The 24,808-nt window shown below is 33.5% G+C and overlaps 1 protein-coding gene across 13 annotated transcripts in view; it reads right to left on the reverse strand.

The window, feature by feature from the left end:
• Positions 1-24,808, reverse strand: part of LOC124955869 (neural-cadherin) — a 76,640-nt gene that overhangs the window by 27,618 nt on the left and 24,214 nt on the right. For 10 of the 13 annotated variants that reach the window (XM_047510923.1, XM_047510924.1, XM_047510926.1 and 7 more), the window contains 3 exons: positions 18,879-19,068; positions 18,519-18,701; positions 16,441-16,630 (listed from right to left, as the gene is read on the reverse strand). In XM_047510923.1, coding sequence (XP_047366879.1) covers positions 16,441-16,630; positions 18,519-18,701; positions 18,879-19,068 — 563 coding nt within the window. Of the gene's footprint in view, positions 1-2,877; positions 3,474-16,440; positions 16,631-18,518; positions 18,702-18,878; positions 19,069-23,842; positions 24,034-24,808 lie in introns of those variants that run through there. The other 3 variants (XM_047510921.1, XM_047510918.1, XM_047510927.1) reach the window with 2 other exon arrangements.

Genomic DNA, 24,808 nt, shown 5'->3' on the forward strand with positions numbered 1-24,808 from the left:
TTCCTAAGTAAAAACGACTTTTTCTTTTGGGTCACTCTCGTTTCTAAAATTAGAAAATTCTTTCTTGAAATTCTTCTGTCCGTTCAACTTTGTGAAAAACACGATTCCGGTGTTTGCGTGTTATTTTTCTTGTTTTTTTATTTCTAATGAAAAGAATATAATGTGACGTAAGTAGTATAAGCTCAACACATGTGAATATTAGACATATTAAAATATAAGATAGGAATAGAGGAGTAACAGAAGAGACTTGAATAGTGGAGAGGATATTTCCAGCAGATACCATTAATACACCTCATTGGATGTACACAGATAAAAAAAAAAAAAAAAAAAAAAAAAAAAAAAAACACTTTGAATTTATCGCATGCAACACGCGTCGGCAACGAAGGCTGGATTTGTAAAGCAATACTTTTGTTTCCGACGGTAATCCCTTGCGAGCCATTCGCGTGGTTTCGCGCCAAGTTTCGACGTTTCGTTCATTCGACAAAATTCGATTTCAATTTTATTGAAACTGATGACGAATACAAAGCGATTTTGATAGTTAGATATTTTTTGCTCGTTCCATTTCTTAAAAATATATTTTCTTTTTCTTATTTTAACAAATTTATTATTTTCAAGATACTATACAGTTGAAAAAATTAATATATTCAAGTATGATTTAAAAGAATGATTCAGGTTCAATATTAACTAAGATAAAAAATTGTATCAAGTAAAAAATATAATACAAAATATCTCAAGTGAAACGATATATTAGTGACTTTCTCATAACTATACCACAATCATTGAAATTTTCACTGACTCGGCTAAAAATTCGCAAGTAATTTTGCAAAGTACAAATATACATTGCACTTGTAAGGCTGACGAAACGAGTTATGTGATATATTAGCTGCATCGGAAGCGCGCGGGAAAACTCCGAAATGGATGATTTTTGTCGTGTCAGCTCAAAGAAAAATCTCCTCTCTTTCTCGTCCTTTTTCTTTTTTCTTTTTTCCTACAAAATTTGCGTTCAAAGAGTGAACAAATATCGATATTTTTTTATTATCTACTCGTTCTTCATGCTCGAAATATATTTTATAAGCCTGTACAAATAGACATGGATTCTCAATTTCCATTGCGCACAAATAGCGTTTACATATTTAATAAAAATGAATATGGAATGGAGAGAGAAAGAGAGAGAAGAAGAGAGAGGAAGATTAGCTTGTAAAAATATCGGGGCAACGGTCCATCATCTTGTATCCTACCACACTCCGCTTGACGACGGTGATAGAAACGTGTTCTATTTTTCCAACCGACGTATAGCCGACGGATGGAGAATTCAATATATTTTCAAGCTTATCGAGCAGTACGTACGAGTATTCGAATGCCATCAAACTTCAAAAAGCTCTAGCAGAGAAAAATCTCGAGTAACACAATCGTTCCACATCCGTGACTTTGATGTACTTTCAAAAGTTCGTCACAAAAATTTCATTAACTAGGAATCATAAAATTCTTTTGAAGAATCACGAAAGCTTTTTTGGCTATTATCGTTACAATTGGTACTTCGTGAAAGAGGGTAAGAGAGGAAAAAAAATAAAATTCTCTTTTTCTTTTTCTTTTCTTCTTTTTTTTTTTTTTTTTTTTTTTTTTTTTTTTTTTTTTTTTGTTCTTTTAATAGCTACTCGTCATATGAAGAATTTTGAACGAGAAATGAGCAGAATTAGGTTTCCTTCGTAAAGAGATTAGACCGAATAGAACGATGAGAAGATGCGTAATCGTATAAAGTCAATTTTCCACAAGTGCATTCGCAATATGCAGATCCGCCCATTCAAAGCTTACCTCCGTTTCTAGTCTCGGACGCAACGTCCACTTCGCGATATTACGAAAGGTTAGCTCATATGGCTTCTTTACTTATATTTATACCTATTTACATATATGTAGATACATATTTTTTTTCTCTCACTTTCTACATCTCATGAACCTGCCGGAATATGTTAAGTCTAACGAAAAGTTCTCTCCGTTCTATATTTCTTCTTTTATTAAAGAAAGTATTTCTCTCTTCTATTATTTTTTAATTTTCTTTTTTTGTTTTTAAATAAAGCGTTATTTAATTAAAATCATAAGTTTTAAGATAGACTTAATATATTTCATTATTAACATTCTTCAGCATATTTGAAATATGCCAGAGTTACTAATCAATTTCTTTTTCAGGCTGATTCGGCAACATACTCAAAGTTTCCGCGACGTATTTCTATCCAAACATATTGAAAAATAAGTAATAATATCCATGTATATTCCGACGAGAACAGAGTATAGAGAACTGAATTTTTTTCGCCAAGTTTCGCGCGCAAAATTGTGATCATATTCGCACATAGGATTTCTAATTCTTAACACATAAAGATCCAACTTTACCAAGTAAGGATCAAAGAGCGAAGAAAGCTCATCGCGGGAAACGACAAGACCATTAAAACTTTTGCACCGAGCAATTTCTCAAGAATCGATCTTTTCGTTCGCGAGTATGTACCGTCGGAGATCAAAGGACTTAAAATGAAACGTCCGATTAAAACGATGAAAAATCAGTGAAAACACGGTTTCGATATAACAAAAAAAGAAAACAAAAAATTGAATATAATTTTCTTACAAGACAGTTTTGTATTAACACGATTTAAAAAGCAGCCCTCATATTTTTGGTCTCATAATATATAACGCATTAGGAATGAAGGATTGCCTCTGTTAGAAAGTTCGTCGAATGGACGAAAGTTCGAAAACGCATCACTTTTCGTAAATTTATTCCAGGCACGTAATTTTGCTCTCTCTCTCTCTCTCTCTCTCTCTCTCTTTATTTCTTTCTCTCACATTTCCGCTATCGCGATCGATCACGTATCCGAGAAAAAACAAACGTACCGAGGTAGGTGCTGTTGGTAATAACCCAGAAGAGTTTGAGCGGATCAACCATTAAACCACGTTCATCGCATAAACGAACGATTCACAGAAAGTTGGTCCTTTCGATGCTTCCCTAAGGATCAATCCAAAATTTTCGAAGAGAACGCACCCTTTTAAAAACGATTGATTTCACGCACTACGCGAAAATATTAAACACTTAAGAAAAGCACAAAGGAGAAGAGCGTCGATCAGAATTGGGAACCGCGGGGCACTACCTCCAAGTTAGCGGCTCGTAGTCGAAAGACTACGAGGACTAGAACAAGGAGAAGAAGAAAGAAGAGGAAAAAGAGGAGGAAGAGGAGATGGAGTAGGAAGACGAGAAGTGCCGCACGCGCCTTTCCCACTTCCTCTTCTACGGCTTCTTTGGTCACCGAATAGTAATCTCCTTTTCTCTAATCTATTTTCCACGGCGTCTCACTCTTACAAATAATAAGTTTGTCTATTATTCCTTCTTTTCTTTCTTTCTCTATTCGTCTCACTGTTCGCGGTCCCAACGTTATCTCGAAACGGAGCGACGTATCCATACGTCCAGTACGGCGGCTGTCATCGACATGTTTTTATCGCGGTGTATATCGCCGTCCTGCGGGTGGGCGCGCGCGCGCGAGTGCGCTTCTCCGAGAGTAGGAGAGAGAAGAGAGAGATAGAGAGAGAGAGAGAGAGAGAGAGAAAGAGAGAAAGAGAGAGAGAGAGAGGTGGTGGTGGTAAAGGTGGGGTGGTGGGTGTTAAACGCGTTCTACGTATGCGTTGGTAGTAGCGATGGTGGTAGTGGTGGTGGTGGTGGCGGGGCTCCGGCCCGAGCCCAGATTTGCGCAGCCGCGCCAAATCAGTCGGGGCGCACAATCCACCCTCAGTCAATATACTGTGTCACCGCGTACAGAACGCGGAATCGTAGGAATGCGGTCTCTAGGACCATCTGAGGATTTCTATGACGCCGAACTCTCACCAACGATCTCTTCCAATCCGTTTTCTCCTTTCCCCTTCTTCTCCTCTTCTTCTCCTTTTATTCCCCCGGTCTATGATATTCACCGAAATATACTCAACTGATTTCTAAACGAACTCCTTTATTATTGTCTTCTTTTATTAGAAACACTTCTCTTTCGATCATTTCTCCTATCTTTCTTATTTCTATAGGTTCAACAAAATTAAAGGAAAAAAATATCATAGGAAGAAATGATCCGGAAATTTGTTGGATGTTCGATCGTGTAATCCTACATTTTGTGTGCAATATTTTTTAACCAGCTTAGCTGCATAAAGCCCTGTTGAATACATTTCTCTTTCTCAGCATTTTTGTATCAACACGATGTAATAATATCTTCTACTTTAAAAACTCGATAAAACAATGATATTCGATTTGTATCGTATGAGCAACAGGCTTCCAATAAAAATATCGAGAGATCTGATACACGTCTCATTAAAGTTGCACGGCCTGAAATGCCAACTGCTCAAAAAGAAAGTGTTTGAAATGGGACGATCTAATCTTCACACATGATACTGGGAAAGCGGTTCGTGAGAACATAGTCGTGTGTTGTATGCATAAGTCCTATTACGTAAGGCAGCACTATCGAGATAGATGAGAGGGTTGGGGAAGATGCTAGGAAACAATGTCGGATGCGAGTGTAGCCCGTTGTCTATCTTCATGAATGTCTCGAGCTATTTGGCGAGATAGGAGGATGCGGGTGCGGTCACACGGACGACGCAACAGCACTCTCTCGTCAACTCGATCGGGCTTTTCGACGTCATCGACGTGCGGATGCCTTCAAATCTACCGTCAAAACTTCATTGAACGGACAGGAGCTTCCCTTCTCCTTTTCTTACCCTTCCTTACTCTTTCTTACTCTTCCTTACTCTTCCGTCGATATGACGTTGATGTTGTCTAACTAAGAACAAACTAACTTTAATTCATATTTTCATAGTTTTTGTTCATTTTAATATAATTAAAACGATAAAAAAAAAAAAAAAAAAAAAAAAAAAAAAAAGAAAGAAAGAAAAACGCGCGATATGAGTTTTTGGTCAAAGCAATATACTATATAAAATATTAACATAATGGAGTTCCTTTTATTACGCGTTAAATAATTTGATACGTTTTGAATTCAACGAATGATTACTATCAAAAGCTTGGTAATAAGTCATTTTAATAGATTTTAATTGTAGTCCTTTGAAATTTTCTGAAAATATATTCTTGTTCGAACATTCCGTTGAAGAGAGGAACTAGTGACATAATTTGCAGTTATTTGAAAGAGAAAGAAAGAAAGAGCACATGTTTTGTGAAAGGAGAATGTTTAATAACTTTAACACGGTACGTTTTTAGTTGGCTTCTTAGTTTTAATGCATAAATTAATTTCTTGGTCGGCATCTATATTTACACTTTTCTCTCTCTCTCTCTCTCTCTCTCTCTCTCTCTCTCTCTCTCTCTAGATGTAGATGTATATAGATAGATATTCAAACATTTAAAACTACATTTATCACTGAATTTCTTATAATATTCTAATATTTTATTATGAGTGCTGTACTATAATGATAACTTTATTGTTTATTATTCCGTACCACATTTTCACTGCATTTGTTTCTTACTCTGTTATAATGTTTTTTCCTTGTTTTCTGCACTCCTCTTGAAACCAATGGAAATAAATTATATTTCTTTGTTTCTCTCTCTCTCTCTCTCTCTCTCTCTCTCTCTCTCTCTCTTGAGCAAACATATTGTAATATAAATTATAACATGTAATATAAAATGTGCAAAATACATCCTAAGGGTATTTAAAATATAATAAACTTTCTTTCACTATGCTCTGAATTTCCGAGAGGCCAAAAAAACGAAATAGATTTTTCAATTTATTCTACAGAAACAAGAAAAAAGCACGTATCCGGTGATTTAAGAATTCGAATGGTCAGTATCGAAAAGAATCCAGTTTCTTTCTCGCTAAAACAGATATACAAACTGTGCCAAGAAAGTAAAGGAAGGAGAACAAATTTCCAACGCTTTTTCTCTATTTACTTTAGCAAACATTTTTGAGTTTACTCGGTCAGGCCGTACGGGAATTTCTCTTGGCCCTTCTTAGTTCGCATCGTTCCATTACTGCACTTTGCTTCGAAGAGATTTCATTTCGAAGATAGGAAATCCTGGTAGCTAGCGAGAGCTCAGGATAAATACGTTGTCTTGAAGCTTATTTCTACGTGGCGCGATGTAACGAGAAAGAGGAGAAACAATCGATTCATATACATGCACTCATATATATCTACAAGATAAAATTTTCTAAATACTTCGTACATATTTCCATCGTTAACTGGAATGATACAAATGATGATACAACTGTACGAAAATATCTCTGTTTGCCACGATTCGACTAATTTCCATTCCGCACACGCTACTATTATAATAACAATCATTATCATATCATCCGTTATTTTCAAATTATGATTGTTTTGATATTATTATTAGATTTTTATAATTAACATCATTATTATTAATTATCGTTAAGTATCACTTTAATTCGAATGATTTTATTCACAATTTTTAACGGCCACACCCTTTTCCCTTTCAATTTAAAAAAAAAATAGAATAAATTAAGATCTGTAAAAAGAAAAACACAACGTGTCACGTTTAATTATAGAAGATAATTTTAAGAAAACTTATTACTTTTGGGAATCGACCTACCCATTCGTAACAATTATCGAAATTTACTCGTTCTATTCAGCAAGCTAATGTAACTGGAAGTTGGAGAGGATCGATCTAAGAAAAGGTGCTAGAAACTAATCGAGAGAATCCGTCGAAAAAGTTCGTCTTACGAGGTTCCTAAAAAGTACTTGAGAAGCAATACCCTTTCGATCTTTCCTACCATCGAGTATCTCTTCTTTTTTTTATGGCACCTTCGAAAGGTAATCAATGAAATACGCTAGAAAGATTGTTACAACTTCAACGTAGTTTTTCCAAAAATAATGTTGAGATAGTAAAAAAACAATTCGTAAAATACACTCTCGAATCATCAATTTGTTTTCATTTTCTTTTATTACTATTCGTTACGCAACCAGGTATATGAAAAATAAAGAAAGAGAGAGAGAGAGAGAGAGAGAGAGAGAGAGAGAGAGAGAGGGGAAGAGAAAGAAATGCTAGTTAAATTTAAATTTCATAAATTTTAAAAATTTAAATACGTAAACGTTAGTTGAAGGCAACGATGTGTCATTTTCTCTTTTCAATTTTTATCAGTAGGTCCCGAGAGAATAAGCAAACACAAAAATTGGGGTATAAGCGTCTAGGGAGAACTCTTACTGAATAACTTTAGACGAAACTATAGCAGCAGATGATTCGTATTATTTTCAAAAAAATTCAACAACTATTTTATCTACCGAAAAATTATATCTGTTCTGTTTAAACACTTTTCCTTTTATTTCAAAAGTATTTAAAACAAACTTTTCTTATTCAAAAATAATTTTAATGAAATTTTTAATAAGGAAAGAATTTTTAAAAGAGAGATATAAAGTTTCATTTTAAGATAATTTCAAAAGAATTTTTCTTCTTTAAGAATAATTATAAATATATAATTGAATTAAATGGATAACAATTTTTCTTTTGATAGACAAAGTTTGTTCATACATTATTCGAATTAATACGTTCTTTCGACTAATCTTAAACGATCGATCCTTCTATTACAAGTTACGAGAGATATAAGAAGATCGAGAGTATACTTTCCGTCCAAAAATATTACTGGCTATCTCGGAGTTCTCTCACGTAGACGAGACGGAAAAGAATGGGACACCTTTGCAGTGACGTACGAGTTTCTTCCTTCTCGAGGTCAGAAGTAGATTTTTCCAACATCTCGAAGAAGAAGAAGAAGAAGAAGAAGAAGAAGAAGACAAAGAAAAATAAGACATAGAGAAGAAAAGAAAAGAAAAGAAAAGAAATGAAAAGGAACGAAAATAAACGAGAAGGAGGCCGAGTTCCGCGGGATTAAAGGCAGCTTGCTCGTAAAAAGGAGTTACGCCGTAATTCCTAAACCTCTAGTTTTATTAGAACGATCCAAAGAAACGAGGACACTGGTTACGAGACTCCAAACACCGAGAGCTCGGATAACGTGAGACGATAAAACCGTTTGTTACTTTTCCTTGGAAAATGCAAGAGAATTCTTCCTTCTTATCTTACTTCTATCTCATGATCGACCTTCTTTTGTTCTTACTTTCGATACGCGACTTCTATGTCTAAGATGACAGTTAAGATAAAACCTATTGGAAGATGCTACGAACACGAGCATATCATTTTTTTTCTCGATTCAAGAAATCTTGATCAGCAATACTACAAAAGATATATGCATACCTAAATATACTAAGAACGATATTTCTTATGTTTTGATCAAGAAAAAGAATAAGTAGCACGTTTACTTCTACTTGACTTCCTTTTTAAACTAATTTAAACTATTGCTTATTATTGCTATTACCACAGTAATCGTTTTATCATTACGTTATATTACACAGGATGATGCTATAATTTTTATCACTTTTAATATTGCTATTCTTTTTGAAAATATAGAGAAACTTCGTTTACAAAAATCTTATGTTACCGAGCTGGCCAAATTAATAACAAGATGAGCTCAAGATTAGACCCCAGAATACTTATAACGAAAGAAAAATCTTTAAAATTTCTGATATTTCAATTTCATACATTGATAATTATTAATAAATCTTTTATATCGTATTTTAAATAAACAAAATCAAATTCACGTAAGTATAATAAAAATTTTAATGATTTCATTATCGGTTAAGTCGTTTTAACGAAAGAACAAAAAAATTCAATTTTGTAAAATTATTAACAAAATTGATTTTATTATAACGATATTGTTGTAATATTTAAATAAATAAATAAATAATAAATCACGCTTGAAAACGATGCTTCTTTCAAGTCTTTACGACTTTTCGTTCGGAAGATATTCCATTTGAAAAATTTTCATTCATAATTAATATAGTACAGCTGTTCGTAGTACGAGTAGTAGTAATAGTATGTCGCGTAAATTCTTGGAATTTATATAGGTCAGTGTGTCATTGAACCAATTTGAATGAAATTATATAGATCAATGGGTCAACCTAAATACCTTCCATTTAAATGGGAATATCTCCGAAACTAAAAATCATAGAGACTCGAATCAAATATCATTTTAAAGGATAAATTTTCGTTTATTTTTTCAACTGATTGTTAATAACTAATAAACAATTTGTTATAAACAAATTCTTACGAATTAAATTTATCTTATTTCATAAAAAAGGAAATATTCAAATTGCAACTGATTTATAAAATTATACAAATTGATAAATAACTAATAAACAAATTATTTTTTACCAAAGAAACAATTTTTTTTTACATTCTATTTACATGGGAATATGTTCGGAAATAAAGATTGTAGAGACTTGAAACAAATATCATTTTTAAGGGTAGTTTTCTCTATTTTTTTAATTTATCGTTAATAACTAATAAACAATTTTTTATAAATACTTTTTATAAACAAATTCTTACGAAAGAAATTCTTTTTATTTTATTCAAAGAGAAAAATTTAGATTAACGGCTAACTTGAAAAATTACATAAATTAATAAATAATTAATAAACAAATTATTTTTTACCGAAGAAAAATTTTTTTCAACATTTCATTTACATGAGAATATGTCCGGAAATAAAAACCGTAGAGACTTGAAACAAATGCGGAAGGTAAGGGCAGAGTAAACGTAAGATAAGCGCAAAGTAAGCGCAATGTAAGCATAAAGTAAAAAAGAATAGTGATATAAGAAAGTTATTGTCTTACCCTATATTATTGTCATCTTCATTGAATCGATATCACAAAGTATAGTATTTCTTACAGAAAGAATAGTATTGTATGGAAGAAAATCTACGTGTGTGCAATTCTATGCTCCATTAAACCACCTAACCTTGTCGATCAACTATGAAAAAGAAAAAGAAAAGAGTTACAAATCGCCATTCAATGATTTCAAAGAATAGGTTAAATCTTTCGCTCGATAACTATCACAAGCTGAGTATTATTCGAAAGCATATCAACCATGGATTGAGTTTTGCATACGTACTCTAATCTCTCTCTTTCTCTCTCTCTCTCTCTCTCTCCCTCATTCGCTCTTTCTCCTCGTAGGCTCTCATCGATATTGTCGCAGGAATTTATAGGTTTCCAGGTCAATAAGTATCGGTGTGCGGCAAGAGGAATAGTTGGTGAAAGCACGTGGATGAATAATCGGTGATCCAACAAGAGAGAAAAAGAGAGAAAATGTGAGAATAATCATCGAACCGACGATTCGTTTCACGTTGGTAAACGTCGAAGCAAAAATCAATGAGGAATCTCATCGTGAAGTTGAAATCTCGAGAAGGCACGTAAAACGGCACGCGAAGCGGTTTCAAATTCTTTGAATTAGTCGATCACCATGCGATCGGTTTTTTTCAGAGAGATACCTATTAACTTTAACATATAGAGATCGGATTAAGTAATAGTTTATATATATTTACTATTATTATATAATAATTGATTTGAAAATTAATTTAAATAATTTAAAATAAGATTACTAACAAAGCATGAATTTAAACGGAACGTAATCAAAATTATGGTATGCACTTATTCGACAACAATTTAACACAACTCAGAACCGTGTCGAGGAACCTTTGGGAGGTTACAACTCAATGCGCTATGCTACGATACATTTTCGACCCTCTCCGATATCGAAGGCCCATGCAAGTTGGAAACGGTCGAGTAACGATGAATTCACCGATCCGCGTCGTTTCATTATGCGCAAATTCCCGTATCTCGATTCAGAGAGATACGAATCTCTAAATTATGCTAAGCACACTCTCAACATTTCTTCTTCTCCTTTTAACAATTTTTTTTCTTCCTTTCTGTCTCCTTTCTTTTCACCTCGCCACCGTAACAATAGTTGACAACATGTTATTCAGAGAGAGAGAGAGAGAGAGAGAAAGAGAGAGAGAGAGAGAGAGAAAGAAAGGGAGGACGGTAGCTCCTAAAGGAAAATAGAATGGCATCATAGAAAGGCAAACGATTTAACGAAACGGACACTAAATGCATCGTGTTTTGACAATGTTAATGGACATCGTTATCCATAGGAATGCGTCACTTTTGGGAAACTATGTCGGCTTTTCAACGATACGTGCTACGTTATGAAATCGTATCTCAGCTGGTAGTGGTTTGGTGAACGAGCAAGCACCAATATGCTAATGCTGTCCGCGAAACGCACATCCGAATGACAGTATTAATAACGAGAGGAGTCTCGTTGCTCGAGTACCATCGACGTTCTTGCATTTCGTACGCACGAAAATTTCATTTTCCAACGTGACACTAACTCACTAAATTTTGCCTAAAATATAAATATACCATTTTCGATTTAGATTTTTTAACGAATCAATTTAAGGTTTGTTCTGTATTTGTTCTGTAAGGTTCATTTCTGTATTCACATCGACGGTATAAAAGATTTAATTAAAATTGTTTACTTTGGAAATTGTTTACTTTTACAAATCGATTTTAAAATTACTTTTGAAGAAAAATTTTCATATTTATCGTCTGATGTAAAAATGACTTACTTGATTTTTTTTTTTTTTTTTTTTTTTTGTCAAAAACGTTAGTCAAAACGTTCGACAAATGCTTTGATTGTAAAAGCTTCATTTATAAAAATACTAAAGACAATAAATATGTATCTATAACAAAATGAGTAATGAAGGAAAATAGAACTAATTTCTACCGTATTTAAATCGTATTTGGAAATGTCTGGCGTTCCTGTCACGTTCGTAAACGAGTTTTCTAGCGTAATTCGCAAAATTATGTTCCAACCAAAATTATTCGTTTGTCAGGTAATATCATTAAGGACAACTATATTAAATTCGAAATGAAATACAGCGTTTACTTTAGAAACGTCACACCAATAAATGTTTATAATGGTAATTCAAGCAATCGTTATTATTATATTTCGAAAAAGGCTCAATTTTATCCAATTTAAACGAATATCAATTTCATTATAATAACAGCAAAACCGATAAAAATATTCAACATTCGATCGTCGCATTTCGATTCATTTTCAATGTCCAAAATATCGATTGTATTTTTTTTTTTTTTTCGATTATAATTCAACGTTATGATCATTATACGACTTCGATAATAAATTTGACGAACTAACGAGTTCATAATTTGCTTGACGTATTGACTCACAAAAATTTCCCTTCGTTTTCGAATATGGTAAAAAATGGCTCGACATTCTTTCCGCCTCGTACGTCCAACAAATTCGTTATGCCGGAAACGCGTGTATACGCTCGGAAGTGTGGGCTTGGTTATATGGCACTGCTATTCTCTCTTTCTCTCTCTCTCCCTCTTTCTCTCCCTCTTTCTCTCCCGTATGCAAGCCAGAAACATCCTTTCCGTCGTATTCTGCCCATGACGTTGCGTCTCGATTCGCAAATCTGCCTGACGCCGTTTCATGCTCGGAAAAAATTTACGCTCTTGGAAAGACGCATATAAATTTCACTGTTTCCGTTTTCCTTGCTTCGGTTAACTGTTGTTTCCGAGTTTCGAGAATTTATTGTATCGTGATATCTGATTTATATTTTTTTCCTTATTGATTTATAATTAAAATATGTTTCACACATATATATAATATATTTCATTTGTATATATATTTATAACTATAAATATATGTATATATATATATATATATATATGTATGTGTGTGTGTATGTGTATATTTATATGTACATATATGAAAATAATAAGTCTAAAATATAATTATATAGGATGCAATAAGAATCAGAACTCTTCTATAGAAATATAATTTATCTGTGTACTCGATAACGTTTAATGATAGACTATCTGTTTGAACAATGCAAAGATAAACTACATATGCTTATAGATGACTTGAAAAATCTATGCATTTTATTATTATTGTATCTATAATATGTATTGATAAACATTGCTATAACCTCTGATAAATTTGATTCGAGGAAAGTCCAAAGATTCTTTTCTCTTTTTTATACGAGTTCTAAATTGACATCTTCACGCGCTCTTCTCTTTCCTTTTCTCTATATAGATTATTGGCTCGAAAGCATTCTTTTTCTCGAACTGAAGAAAGTTTCTAAACACGGATAAAACTTAAAATACGACATTACGATCAAGATCGCTTTTTCGGCACTCTTATGTGCTCTCTCGGCGAAAACACTGGGATATCGATTTTGCCCGGTACAATGTCCGAACTCGAGAGTGGTCTCCCTTTTCGCGTTATAGTTCAGCAAAGCCTGCTGCCAACTTACGAGGAAAGTTTCAAAACGTCCCACACAATTTCGTGTTTATCTCTTCACGGTCTGCCTACGAGATATAAAGCGTAAGTTCGTGTCGATTTCTGAATTCTGTTTTAACGGAAATAAACCGATGGAGATAACGTAACCAAGACTCCAGTGTCCTAGGATTTTTCTTCTTTCATTTCGAGAACTAAGTTACTTCAAAAAAAAAAAAAAAAGAAAAAAAGAAAAAAGAAGAAGATGCTCTTTTGATAAGAGAGAAAAAAACTTAAAGGCAGAAAATCATATACGAAAATATATCTGTGGTATGTACTCGATACCGTTCTCTTACAGACTGTTTCTCTCTGTGTAAACTACAAAGAAGAATAAAATATATCCTTTAATGAATAAATGATTCAAAGAGTACCAGTCTACGTACCTTTGTATGTTGTTACCGCTTACATAAAATTCCTGAAAAATTCATTTAAAAGAATATTCGTTCTTGCGAGAAATAACTTGCCTCTGTTTTATCGATTATAACAAATTAATGAAATATTTTGCTTCCAAATGTAAATAATAATATTTGCATGCGTTTGAAATTGCAAGAAGGAAGAAAATTCCAGAAAAGTAAAGCAACATGGCAAGAGAAGTGGTCCGATCAAAGTAGGCATATCAAATGTTGATTTACATACAAACCACATGTTATATATTATTTTTCCATTCGTTTCTTTGTTAAATATATGTTTAACATCTAACGTGAAAATCAGTCACGATATTCATTCATCATAAATCGAACTTTCTGTGAAGGAGTAAATCGTTATGGAAAAAAAAAAAAAAAAAGAAAAAAATATGACGAAAGTCTAAAACGTGCGTATAATTAAAAAAGTGTCAAATACACTCGACAATGTTACGATCCAATTATTTCGCAATGCGAGAAGGATGCAATTAATTACCAGGCCGAACTGGTAAACGCACAAGCGCACTCTCGTAGAGGTAACTGTCGTTACTTCCCCCTTCACCTATCTCTTGTATTTTACAACACTTCGACTCTATTGTTAACAATGCGTGCGCGGATTGTACATACATACGGTCCGTTATATTCTCGTTTTCAACGGCAACGTGCCAAGTAGCCTCTTGCAATTTAGTATAATTGCAATTTAACAGTTTTCATCCTAGTTCAAGTAGAACAAGGTACGTATAGTTAACGTCACTAACGTGCACGGATTATGACTGTTTAATCGTAATGGAACGTAAGTAACATATGTGTAGGCCCGTGTTATGGATCGATTTTTCAAATTTGCTACGTGATATAAATTTCTTTGATAGATAACCATGAATATACGATATCGCGTATCGCCATTATTTGCATCGATAGAAGCACGTAACATTTACGTTACACTTTGAATAACTTTTAAATTATACGTTGTATGAGAAATCCTGTTACTTCAAAGTTATATGCTTTCTAGTAAAATTACTTATTACAACAAACATTCTCGAGTAAACAACGTTGGCTTATTGAAATCTTTGATCTCATTCGATTTCCAAGCAAAATATTTTGTTAATTATTAAATTAAAGATCAATAAAGATTTATACTTATAAGATTTGTATACAGAATTCAATATTATTTCGAATTTTAGTATTAAGAATATAACATTCTATTTAATAAAACAACAAATTTTCATAAAACGTATAACTTATAAGTTATGCAAAATAAACATGTCTCAGCATCGCATATATATATATATATATATATATATATATATATCGGAAAATCAACGAGAAAGATTCAGTTGTCTTTGCCTAAAGGTAGAAACAATTAGAAATTTATTAGAAAATTGATTGCGGCCCAGAATTTTCGAATTGACGAATGTTAGCATATTTTACAACGTTATGGTGGAAAAAAAGAGAGTATATGGGGAACAATTCGGTGAGTTTGCGAGGGCAATGAAGTTTTCACTTTTCGAAAGATCATAAAAACCCTATGACTCGGTCGGAATCAGACTTGGCTCTTTTCCATCGTCGAAAAGATTTTTTCCACTGTGGTCTCAACATCATCGCTTGGAATAAAATCCTAATTCCTTATCTTTATCTTCCTTTCCTAGTTTCACTCATTGGAAATATTCATCTTGCGGGAAAAAAAAAGGAAATTTTCTTTTCGTCATGAGCTACTTTTAATCTTCAAAACGAGTGGTACTCCATTTTTGCGTTTGAAATAAAAGGCCTTTAGCGAGATCAACGAACTTGGATTTGCGAAACGCGTAACTGTAATCGGTTTATAGGATTTCGTTGAATTAACGAACTCGAATAAGCTTCAACGTAGCCATTGACTTGAATGCGTTTATCCGAATTTGTTAAATACTTACAGTATCGTTTGTAATCTGGGAACATTTTGAAGTAACAATAACGAAATAAGCTAAACGTTTATATCGTCGTTTAAAAATTTTTAATATTTCAGATATCAAAGAAATCCTTTTTTCATTTAGAAAAGACATTTTTATTATGCGTGAATTTATTATGTCTAGATCTTTTCGTATAAATAGTAGAACATTTGCTCTCTCAAAATCCACCTTTGGTTAATTCCATCAAGAGTAACAATGGAATTTTCATAAATAAAGAAGAAATACAAAATTAATTAAAAATTAACTCCTTGAACTTGAAACTAATTTTCTTGAGCTAAGTAATTGTTTGAAAAAGAAAATCTTTTAATAGAATCCATTTTCATTAACTTTGACAAATATTAGTATAGTATTTGTGTATAATAGAGATGGCAAAAATGTAAAAATTATAAAAATTGAATGAGAAAACTAAATATATATTCGAGTTAAGAAGCATCAGATAAAGAAAAATGTATCATTTTGAAATATTTATCTTTCATATATACAATTAACATTTTAGATATAAATTTTTTTCTTGAATAAATGATCATTTTATATAAAAATTCTACATTAGTAAGATAATTCCAAATATTGAATTTCTTTAAGATCACAATTACTTATAATAAATTGTTATTAATAATTAATTAAATCAATTTATATTTGATACTTTCTCGATAATCGATATTTTATTGCTTCGATATGTATATCTATAATAAAGCTACAACTTTCACAATTAAAATCTGACGTTTATCATATTATAGAATTTGTTTAACGTTTCGATATGGATATTTCGAGAAGAGCATTCGATCTACTAAAATTCGGTATCGATGTTTCCTTGCTAAAAATGTTGGATAATTATAAGGAAAACAAAAAGAGAAAATATCAAAGTGACAAGTACCTGAATTAGGTTGACCATTGTTATTGGGTCTCGCAGATGGAGCTCCATCTCTGGCTTCGACCTCGAGAGCATAGGCACCTTGTTTCTCACGATCGAAGACCACTTTTGTGAAGATCTCACCGGTTTCTCGATTAATCTCGAAGTAATCCTTTCCTTCGTTCCTGTCGCTGTCCACTATATAATACGTAACCTGTAAGGATAAAGAGAAATTTATCGGTTTTGTTCCTTCCATATAATCTTCCTTCGATTTATTTCCTTATATCCAAAATATTTGTGTGCGTGCATGTGTAAAAATAAAGTGACCTAAAATATTTAGAATATAAAATTTTTTAAATAATTCGAAATAAATTGAAAATTTAAATATATATTCCAGTTAACAGAAAGAGGAATTGAAATAAACAAAAATCAGACATATCAAAGTTGAATTGTCTCTAAAACTTCTTTTAGTATTTGTATCGTATTATAAACAGCATGCCCTGTATTGTAAATTCATTGAATTTTTACTCCATTGATATTACTGATACACTAGAAATTTCAAAAATTGAATTCTAAAATGCAGTAACTTGGGATGATTTCTAAAATGTAATTTGCTTTTAAAATGCAACATGTGCAGTTACTTAAAGTCGTTCATCAAAATGGTGCACTTGTTTACGTACAAATACTAACCATTGCTCTTCATGATAAATAAGAACGGACTTTACGGGCAACCTAATCAATCGTGAAGCTCCTTCTTTTGTTTTTTCGCAATCGAGTTTTTTGCCTAAAGCACGAAAAAAAAAAAAAAAAAGAAAAAAAGAGAAAAAGAACTAGACACTTGGCAAGAGTCCATCGATTTTATCCGGTGCAATTAGAGAGATTGGAAGAAATACCGGAATTTCGATCCGTCGTCTTTAAATTATTCGCCGGATAATTATCGCTATCAATGATGCGAAGATATGCGATTGGATCATTCGAAGCGAATAAAAACGCTCTTATGAATTCGGTCAGTGCGAATAATTCTTCCAATGATTGATATCATACAATAAATGGAATTTATCATTTCTTTTCGATTAGTTACTTAAATATTTGAAAAGTATTGCATTTTTGTGACGACGTAAGTAAGACAAGATTCAATGAATTTTTCTTTAAAAACTTTTCAAGATATAAAGTTAAACTAAAATATACGAATGTAACGTTACGTATTCTTATATAAATAATTTTTCTCCTTTAGCCATATTTCTTGCAAAGTTCAAGAGCAAACGACTCAAAAGAAACACGAAAGACAGCACACGTATCGAATCGTTTCGAGAATATCCGAAAGCATCTTTTCCAGGTCGCTGAGCCGACCAAAGGAGTATATCGAAGGTACGAGTTTCGTTCGTTTCTCTATGCGAGCTCGCTCACGTCGTTACTTTTCTCCTGAAAACAGTCCTTTTCTCTCCGATATCAAAGAGCAACGATAGCTGCTAGCGACCGTACACTTTCACGTTGCTACTTCGAATAATAGAGATTCCTAAGAGACTCGTTTCAGGCTCGATCTTCAGTTCGTACGAGCTTGTGCAACGTGCGATGTACGAATCACGTATCCGATTCTTTACCTTCTGAATCTAAAAGGTACGCGTTCGAAGTTTCTCTAAAGTTCAACGTCGAATTTCGAACAACTACGATTACAATTTTATCTACTTCGTATTTTCCTTATGAAACCTATTCTTAGAGAATAGAGTTTCGAACTCAATGCGATTTAATAAATAACACTTGAGATATTTTACGTCATATTTCTTATTTAATATAAATTTCTATGTAAATTGAGAGGATATGTTTAAGATAATCTCAACAAAGAATTGATTTTTTTATGAGTCGCCTAAATGGGCGAACTCTTTTAAAAATAATACATTTGTGAAATGGGAATAATAAAAAATATAATTTAAAAAAAGAGAATTTTCGTGTCGTTACATTTATCTCAGTATCAAAAATATTTCATTTAATATAATCAAAATTATGTTAAAATACGGAAATATTTGAGTTAAGTTTATCGTAAATTGTATCTTAATACTCTCTTGGAAACAAAGGGCAGAATATACTGATCGGATCGAGCTTACCTGATTGTTTGGGAAAGTACCGTCCTTGTCGATGGCGTTGACCTGAGTAACCTTACTACGGATCGGCTCACCCTCGAGCACGGTCTCCTGTTCACGTTCGGTGAAAAGTGGTATCTCGTCGTTAACGTCCTCCAACATAATGTGAACCGTCGCTTCTGATGCAAGTTGTTGCGCTCCATTGTTCTACGGAAGAACGTAATACATGTGAAATGTATATATGTGTGTATGAGATCGAAGCGTATCAAACGATCACGATTTGATCACTCTACAAAATTCCTATATATTCTTACATAATTCCATCTGATATTATTTTCTTCAATAGTGAAATTATAGTTAAATATAATTTCAAATTTTACGTACCTCCACTCGTATCGTCAGATTGTATTCCTTTATACTCTCATAATCCAACGGATGATTGACTTTGATATCCGCCCAAGTTACAGATTGTTCTGCACGCTGTTGAAGGTAAAAGGTGTGATACTTGTTCGTTTGTGCCGTAGAACCAGGCATTAAGTGGTAAAATACCGTTGGATTATTGTCGATTCCAGAGCTGTCGACACATATACACGAAAATGAATCGTTACTACGTGAGTTAACGATAGGGATAGAAAAAGGGTTGACTGATCAAGCGAGAATTCGAATCGACTTTTAAACAAACGGAAACGGAAAACTTAAACAGAAACGAAGACGGAAATGTATCCTTTATTGTTATATTAATTAATATAAACAATGAAATCAACTATTCTTTTTACTATCGATAAAATATCTCGAAATGAAAGGTCTCATCATGCGACGTATCAAATATGTAATATACACATACGATTATAATAAAGACAAAAAAAGAAACTTTTACTTAGAGAACGAAAGTTATATCCGAGAGAAATGTGCGAATCTTATCTCGTTTTAGAAAACTCTTTTAAAAAACGATCAACAAATATTCTTAACAAATATTTCTCGAAAATCGTTTTCTCGTAAGCTCCGAAACGAGAGAAATCATTGGATATTCCTTCTCGGTCCTTTCACTCTCTATCTATGTAATATACTCAATGAAAAAAATAATGATAATAAATAAATAAATAAATAAATAAAAAAAAAAAAAAAACATTTGGTAATACGACAAATTTTTTTATTCTTCTTCCTTTCCCTTTGTTACCCTTCTTGCGAGCGAGAAGAAAACGTCAAGTTTGGACGATTTCTGAGAAATTTTCGTAAAGTAAATTTTATAATTATCGATATTTATCGATATTTTCCTTTTTTCCGACTCGTCGTCCGTATTTTCCGTTTCTATAGTAATCGATATTCGTGCCTCAGGTTCGATATATTTGTATAAACCTGATACATATTCTCAACAAAAGGAACATCATAAAGTGAAAGGTAGTTGGCATGATCGACGAACACAGGACGATAATGAACACTAGCTACGTTCCCTCTCCAACACAACACCTTTTGTAGACACGAAATTGCTCTGACAAATGTTAGTCTAGCTGTTTGTCACTTTCGTATTTACCGCTGGACTCGTTACGACCGACGATCTCTATCGACATTTATATTCCTTTGTACTCTACCTCGAAAAATTAAACCAATGTAATCAATTCTCATTCAAATCAAAGAAAACAAATTCACCCGAAACTATTTTCTAATTAGAAACCATCGTTAATAATGATCATTCTGTTACAATTTCGATAAATTATTTCAATTGAGTTACACGCTGAAAATTAGATATGACTGATTCATAGTAATTATCATGCGCATTAATAAACGAGACGCTCTTGCTCGTAAACGTCGATTAACGAGACCTCGAATAGGAAACTCGTAAAATTGACCAAATTTATTCATTAGACTCTCGATAAAGCACGAGTTCAACTTTCGTCCGATCTCGTTCGTTTTCTTTTCATTTGATCGGTCTTCACGAAGTACTAGAAAAACAAAAGAAATATATATATATATATATAATGTGTGTGTGTGTGTGTGTATGTGTGTGTAAAGAGAGAAAGAGAAATATAAAAAGAAAGAGAAAAATCAACGTATTACACGAATAGAGGAAATAGAAAGTTAGACCTTTCATTAGCCCCAGTATTTTTTCTCCTTACACATTTTTTCCTTTTGAAGAAAAAGAGAAAAAGAGAGAGTTGAATAAAATAAAAGAGAACGAGATCGTTCGAAGGTAACCACACACACACACGCACACACACACACATACACACACATACACGCGTTCAAATAGAACGGCCTGTACGATGTGCTTTCCGAGTCATCCGTTGGACGTCCGAACAGAACATACGGTTCATCGATCCATGAAAAGGATGAAAGAGAGAGAGAGAGAGAGAGAGAGAGAGAGAGAGAGAAAGGGAGAGAGAGATAGAGAAATAGAGAGAGAAAGACAGAGTAAGAGAGAGAGAGAGAGAGGATGAGAGAGATCCATCCTCTATCTCCGTCTCTATCCACACACTAGAACTACACGTCGTAGCCGTTTCTAAAGGACTACCCGGCAAATTAATAGCACCGTTTGTCAGTCGAGAATAGGTTGGCATGAGAAAACTCGTACGAAGCTTTCATAGAAGCTGCGTCCTGAACCACGTCGAAGTAATAGGTGAATTCAATGGTGCGTGTCGTTCGTCATCTTAGAACCTGTCATTTGTGAATACTCGATGACGCTCTTTATTTTTAAAACACTTGTCGACATTTCCGAATAATTCCTCGTGCTTCGGGCGTTTTTTTAAAAAGTCGATATTTTTTTTTTTTTATATATATATATATATACTTTTTCTTTTTTATTTTTGAAAGGAAAATACAGAAAAAAAATTGATGTTTTCAACGCTAGAAGTATCGAAATACTACGAATGATGGCTTGCAGACTTTTTCTTTGATGATTGAAAGCAATAATAAAAATTCTATTTCAGTAATATGAGATAAACCAAAAATGCAAAGAAACAAATGATTTTTTTTTCAAATTCATGAATATATAACAAAAAGATATCGATAATTCTAACGTTAAAAATTTAATCCTCTCGTTGTTATCTTTTGATAAAAACTTTGTTCTTTTTTTTAATAAACTATCTAACGAAAATAAAAAATTGACCGGTCGTGTATGTCCAGCGGATATATCTCACACATGTACATACATACATATGTATAAACGTGTATATGTGTTTCGGTTAGTAGCGCTAGCTCGAATAAGCACGATCCCTTTACCCTTTGCAACCCATGTGCTCGTGTGAACTACTACGACGCATGATCGTAGCTCGTGTGTGCTCTGATATATGTGTGTGTGTGCACGAAAAGAACGTTGAAAGGAAACATTTATCCCGAATTACAATTCGTACGAATGCACATAAATGAGACTAGAACGAAGCTTTATCTACGGTACACACAAAAATATTATCCTAATACGATATATCAAATTCTATTTTTGAATAATAATATTTCATGTCTCTTTTCACATGTTTATACGTAATACAACAAACGACTAGTTTTCGTTCAAAGAAAGAAAGAAATAGAGAGAGAGAAAGAGAGAGAGAGAGAGAGAGAGAGAGAGAGAGAGAGAAAGAGAGAGAGAGAGAGAGAGAGAGAGGACATACACAAAGTACCGTTAGTATCATTTCCACCATGAATTTTCGCAAAGCATGTCATTTTTCTGTTTCTTTTACCCCTAAGTTACGTCAAAACTGCAAGTACGAATATAACAAGAATAACAAGTTACAAAGTCGCGTTTTCAAAAGTTTACCGAACGCAACATTTGCTATCCTTGTTATGTTCAGTTCTTTACTCTTGTAAAATTGTCATTTTTATGACTTGCACTCGAACTTTCCGTTTTTTCTCCTTTTTTCTCTTTTGATCTTATGCTTCTTTTTTTCACTTTCGAATTTATAGAAACTCTCGTTTCCTCGCATTCTTGCTACTTTACAGGATAAAACAAATTGTTCGTCGACAAAAATACTACGAAGAACACAATACTACGCTCTCGAAAAGAATAAAAATGTATAGTATGTAATATGTATGTATATAATGTGTTAGACGATAAACCTAACGCATATATTAAGCAACTCGTGTAACGCATGCCCAAAAACGAATTGATGGCATTCATAAAAAATACATTTCGGCGATCTAGGGTTTTATAATATATAGAAATCTTTGCGATTGTAAACAACAAAATGGGAGAAAAAACGAAACGTATGTCGATGTTTTGTAAATTAAAAATAAAAAAGATAACCATGGCGTATATGCCAAGAAAGAAATGCGACGTTTTTGTTTTTTCAACACTCTCATCACTTTCATCGGATTTATCTTAACATTGTTATTTCGTCCTACGCGTGTTGCCATAATAAAACTGACAATGATATCATCGAAATCGTGCTCAAAAAGAGCAAAAGTAAATTTTGAAAATAAGCCAATCTGATGTGCAAAACGATGAAGAAAAAAAAAATAAATAAAAATGACAAAACACACGCGTGAATGTGAGAGTGTACTTGGTGGGAGTGATTCTGGAAAGCATCTAGTCGTAAAACATGCCCAAAAAACTGTTTACGGCACACACGCGCACGCATATACACGCACGCACGCACGCAAACAAACATACACTATTTCTATACAATGTTTTACGTAGGTTTTACATAATGGTATCGTGCGACGTATTTTGATCCTTGTTGCATGACATATGTGTTGTTTTGTCGTCCATTTTCTTTCGATTTATCGAATTTATTGTACGGAGAAGAAAAGTGAGAAAATAATCGACTTTAGTCTGAACCGAAAAGCGAATACGTTTGTGAGATATTACAAATGATCTTTTGATAGTTGTTTCATTCATAAGAAATTAATAAACGTTACGAAAACGATGAGAAGTGAAAATTGAAATTCTTTTTCCAAAGCCCATTGTGATTTTTACAGAACATGTGTTACATAATGGAAAAAAAAAAACTTCATATTTTACAAGCATATTTGATCGCACCTAAAAGAAAATGATTCGATAAAAGCAAGAAAAAATTGTCGAATCAAAGAGACCAATGTAACTATCATATTGATATTACTAAGGAAATATCTTTACGTTTCATAAAATGTTCTCTCAAATTTCACTATAACATAGAGTTATTTCTTCGACTTAAAAATTATTTAAGAAAAAGAGAATATATCAATGTCTCAATTATTCGATGTCAAAAAAATAGTTTGTATCGGCTTACGCGTGTATATGTGTTTGTATGCGTGTGTATGCGAATTCGTACACAATATCAATTATAACGTGCACAAGAAACAATATACTGCGACGAGATTGCGTGCAGGGCGGCGGGTTCGTGCAGAGAGCCGCACGGAGCATTAACAGTGTGACAGACCTGGCTTTAACAGATACAACTTTAGCCCCAACGGCCATGTTCTCTCTACAGTAGATCGGGCCATACACTACGTGGTCCCATACGGGCGGATTATTCGCACGGTCCACAACGTCAATCTGAACCTCCACCGTTCGCGACATGGGGTTGACGCCCTTGTCTTGGGCCTTCGCCTCCAGCTTGTATGTCTCGCGCTACGCACCAGACCGCGAGTGTATCGCAAACGGGAACAAAAAACAGTCGGTGTTAGTGTCAAAGGTCGAAGCTCATGATAGCGATAGGTATTCGCTCTTCCACCATTTTCTCTTTCTCTTAGCTCAATTAATAGATTGAGCTAAATCAGAAGAGATCAGAGGTTGTTTCGTTGGTTCGTTCCGCTGTTCACAGATCGACGCCTTTAAAAACAAACAAAATTCAAAAAGAGAGAAAGAGACCAAAAGGTCGAACAAAATTAGCACGAGCAGCAGCTGGAGGCTAAACGAGATAGATCGTAAGGGTGTAAAAAAAGGAGCGTAGGGGTGAAGACTTCGGACGATCGACGAAGAGATGGCTAAAAGCTCTTGCCTGCCTTTGTTCTTCCAAACTGCTAGAAACTGCGCCTGAAAAAACGCTTTTTTCCCTACGAGACGATGTCCTTTCGATATATATGCTATATATATATATACATATATATACCTATATATATATACACACGTACATATATGTATATGTATATGTATATGTATATGTATATCCTAATATAGCGCCTTCATTTTCGCGGCCCAAGTATCGACGACAACGCTGACGAGTATGATGGGTAAACGGTTCCCGCTTATTCGCCCTCGCACGATGATTGGATATTAAATTTATTTTGCCCACGAAGATCACAACGACCATTGCGAAAGAGTCGTCAATTGTCCAAATGGATATACGACGTCGTTCGAAATATCTTTGGTCGTCGGGACTCTTCGTGGTGCCAATAAAGGGGCA

The sequence above is a fragment of the Vespa velutina genome, chromosome 19, assembly GCF_912470025.1.
Source record: "Vespa velutina chromosome 19, iVesVel2.1, whole genome shotgun sequence".
In the NCBI taxonomy this organism is placed as follows: Eukaryota; Metazoa; Arthropoda; class Insecta; order Hymenoptera; family Vespidae; genus Vespa; species Vespa velutina.